At 38.9% G+C, this 3064-nt stretch overlaps 1 protein-coding gene across 1 annotated transcript; it reads right to left on the bottom strand.

The window, feature by feature from the left end:
- Positions 1–282: 282 nt before the first annotated feature.
- LOC126426640 (uncharacterized) lies at positions 283–2650 on the bottom strand. Its single transcript, XM_050088527.1, has 3 exons — positions 2217–2650; positions 1888–2013; positions 283–741 (listed from the first exon to the last, which is right to left on the bottom strand). The coding sequence occupies exons 1-3, from the start codon at positions 2319–2321 to the stop codon at positions 283–285; spliced, it is 690 nt and encodes a 229-aa protein (XP_049944484.1). The 5' UTR covers positions 2322–2650.
- Positions 2651–3064: the final 414 nt, after the last annotated feature.

Below are 3064 nucleotides of genomic sequence, written 5' to 3' on the forward strand. Positions count from 1 at the left end.
CCTTTCATAAAATTTCAGGTTCGAGATAAATAGAAGTCTTACAGCAGGGAAAAAACGTTTATTTTATCAATATTTCATATGGCAGTGGAATGATGTGCTATAAGTAAATGACATCAATGAAGTAATTCAATGACTGGTATATTTCTTTACTGTATGTTGCACAACAAATAAAGATATTGTTGGCCAAGATGTTAGTGGAAATTAAAGGGAACTTGGAAGAAAGGAATAAAGTAAATAATTTTAAATACCATTTATTTTCTGTACATCATGAAAATCACGAACTTACACAATTTCACTTTCACTCGAGTTCTGCATTTGTATCTGTAGATCTTTCAGTTTTGCTTCTGTTGTTACATTAACAAGATCTCTTATTAACTGCATTTTGATTTCACTGCTCTTGATTTCCTTTGCAAGGTTACCAATGAATATCATGCAGCTATCCATAGTGAGCTCTGCCGAGGGTTGTTGGCGGTCTTGGGTGGCACATATTTTATTAGCTATTACCTCAATAGCACTCATGTACCCGTCACCAGGCCTCTTTCTTCTTCCATCCTTGCTTTGAGTGGCATGGGTAGGTGGTGGTGGTGGTGGTGGTGGTGGTGGTGACGTTGCTGCTGCTTCTTCACATTGTTCCCCAATGCATACATCGTTCAGCACATCCACATCAAGACTATAACAGCCTTCGATGTTTTGATGTGGTGATGGTTGTATATCCACACTTTGAGAAGAGAGACTGCATGTCTGTAAATTGCAAAACGTTCTGAAATTTATTCCAGTACTGTAAAAAAATGGTTCAAATGGCTCTGAGCACTATGGGACTCAACTGCTGTGGTTATCAGTCCCCTAGAACTTAGAACTACTTAAACCTAACTAACCTAAGGACATCACACACATCCATGCCCGAGGCAGGATTCGAACCTGCGACCGTAGCAGTCGCACGGCTCCGGACTGCGCGCCTAGAACCGCGAGACCACCGCGGCCGGCTCCAGTACTGTAACTGAATGAAATGCATAACATACCAATGAACAGTTGAGCATACTGAAGTTTTGTAAATAGTGTAAGACAGTTACTACATAAGGGGTAACTTCTATTTAAATTACATTTTGTTATTATAAAAGTGGGGGGGGGGGGGTGTTCTTTGCCCCAATTTCAGGGAAACTGAGGCAACTTGTTCCCTCTGACAAATTTGATCAAAATAGCTCCACAATATTTTCATTGCTGTCTTTCATACCTGAAGCAACTTGGGATGAACTTAACACATTGAAAGGAATACTGCTTAAGAGATTAGTGTTATTACAGTGGGTATGAATGCAAACAAAAGCCAAGAGCACACCAATATGCAAATTACAATGCACACAAAATCTGAAAGAATTCCAGTAATCCATAACAAATGGAACATTTGCTAAAAATGTCACAAAATGCTTGTGAATCAGTAAAAGGTACTAGTAAACAACCTGATAGAAGGAAGAAACCAGGCAGTGCTTGATTATTCTAGTGATGAAGACCTATCATAAGAACAAATTGCAGATGAGGAAATTCAGATGAAGACTGGGAATCATACAGAAGAAATAAAACCATATCAAAGCCACAGAGAAAACTGACACCTATCCACAAGCAAATTAGGCCTAATCCACACTAGGGCTACTTTGCTCCAGTTTTTAAAAGGTTAAAAAATTTAAAAAAATAATCCCTTCAGGGTTTACTATGGTTCTTAAATAGCTTCGAACAGAATAACCTCATTTTCAAAAGTAATTTTACAAAACTACTACCCACTACATGATTTTGTATGAATAACTACGACAGTGGAGCACAGTATTCTAATTGCATTTGTAATGTGTCTAAGACCCATGAAATTCAGTTTTTGTCTTAAGTAAATAGGTAACTTACCTCTTCACTTTCATTGTACTCAGTCATGGAATGTTGAGTCAGGCCTATGGCTGTGCTCTTTCGTGGCAAGCAATGATCCGCCAAAAACATTAACTTCTCGTAATACCATAAAGATGGTTTGTATATCTGAAAAATTGTAAGTTCATATTAACATAGTAAAATGTACGTGGGAAAGCTACATTGTAATCCATTACCATTCAAGATTATGTGCTTTCAAAAATCGGGTAAATATTCAGTGTGATATTTCTATGAAATAGTCTTAAATGTGTCCGATGTTTGCAAGTAGTAGGTTTCTACATTCAACACAAAATTCATAGTTTTGTACTTACGTCGTTCATCCCAGCGCCACTGCTTTTCGTTGATTTTACTTTGGCGTGCTCCACTTTAAATTGAGTTCGTAGATTGTGCACTTTGCTGTAGCACTCCTTGCTCATCGTGTATGGTCAAACAAGACACACGGCACTTGCAACTCTTTCGAGTGCTTCTGCACGCAAGTGTTTATTGTAATAATTTGCGCTTTTCACGACGTACAGACACTGTTCTTCCCTATAAGCACATATCAAAGTTTCAGTCGCTTCCTTGGACCACTGCGGTGCCATTATTTAATAATTATAATAACTTCCTACCGCACCTCACAACAGCAGAAAAGCAACTACGAACAAAGGCTTCCAGCTCAAGCTTTCCGCGTCTGACGTCACAAACGAAACGTATCATGATTGGCCAACGCAGGTAACATGCAGGGAACCTTGCAAGAAAAATAGCACCGGACCCATCCAGTAATCTGTAAGAAGCTGGTATGTAGCCATAAACACAAAGAAAATTAATATTATATCTCCGACCATAAGACACACATATCACTGATTGTTCCAAACATAAAAATTAATCCATCAGCCGTAATATGTAAATTCAAAGTATCTCACCAGTAAACCAGCACAAATTCTTCCAAATGCAGCCTGAAACATTCAATTCATGTCAACCAATTCACTAACCAACATCCAACTCAAGAGAGGGCCACCAAATGCTACAGCACACCATCTACAAACACAAACAGAGACAAAAACATCAAATCTCACCATGACATCACACACCACATCACGCTTACGTCACGGGCCTAAGCAGATGGGTGTAGCATCAGACCCGACCGAGTGCGAATAACCTTACGTTATCCCCACATAGC

The sequence above is a fragment of the Schistocerca serialis genome, chromosome 11 (assembly GCF_023864345.2).
Source record: "Schistocerca serialis cubense isolate TAMUIC-IGC-003099 chromosome 11, iqSchSeri2.2, whole genome shotgun sequence".
NCBI classification, from domain to species: domain Eukaryota; kingdom Metazoa; phylum Arthropoda; class Insecta; order Orthoptera; family Acrididae; genus Schistocerca; species Schistocerca serialis.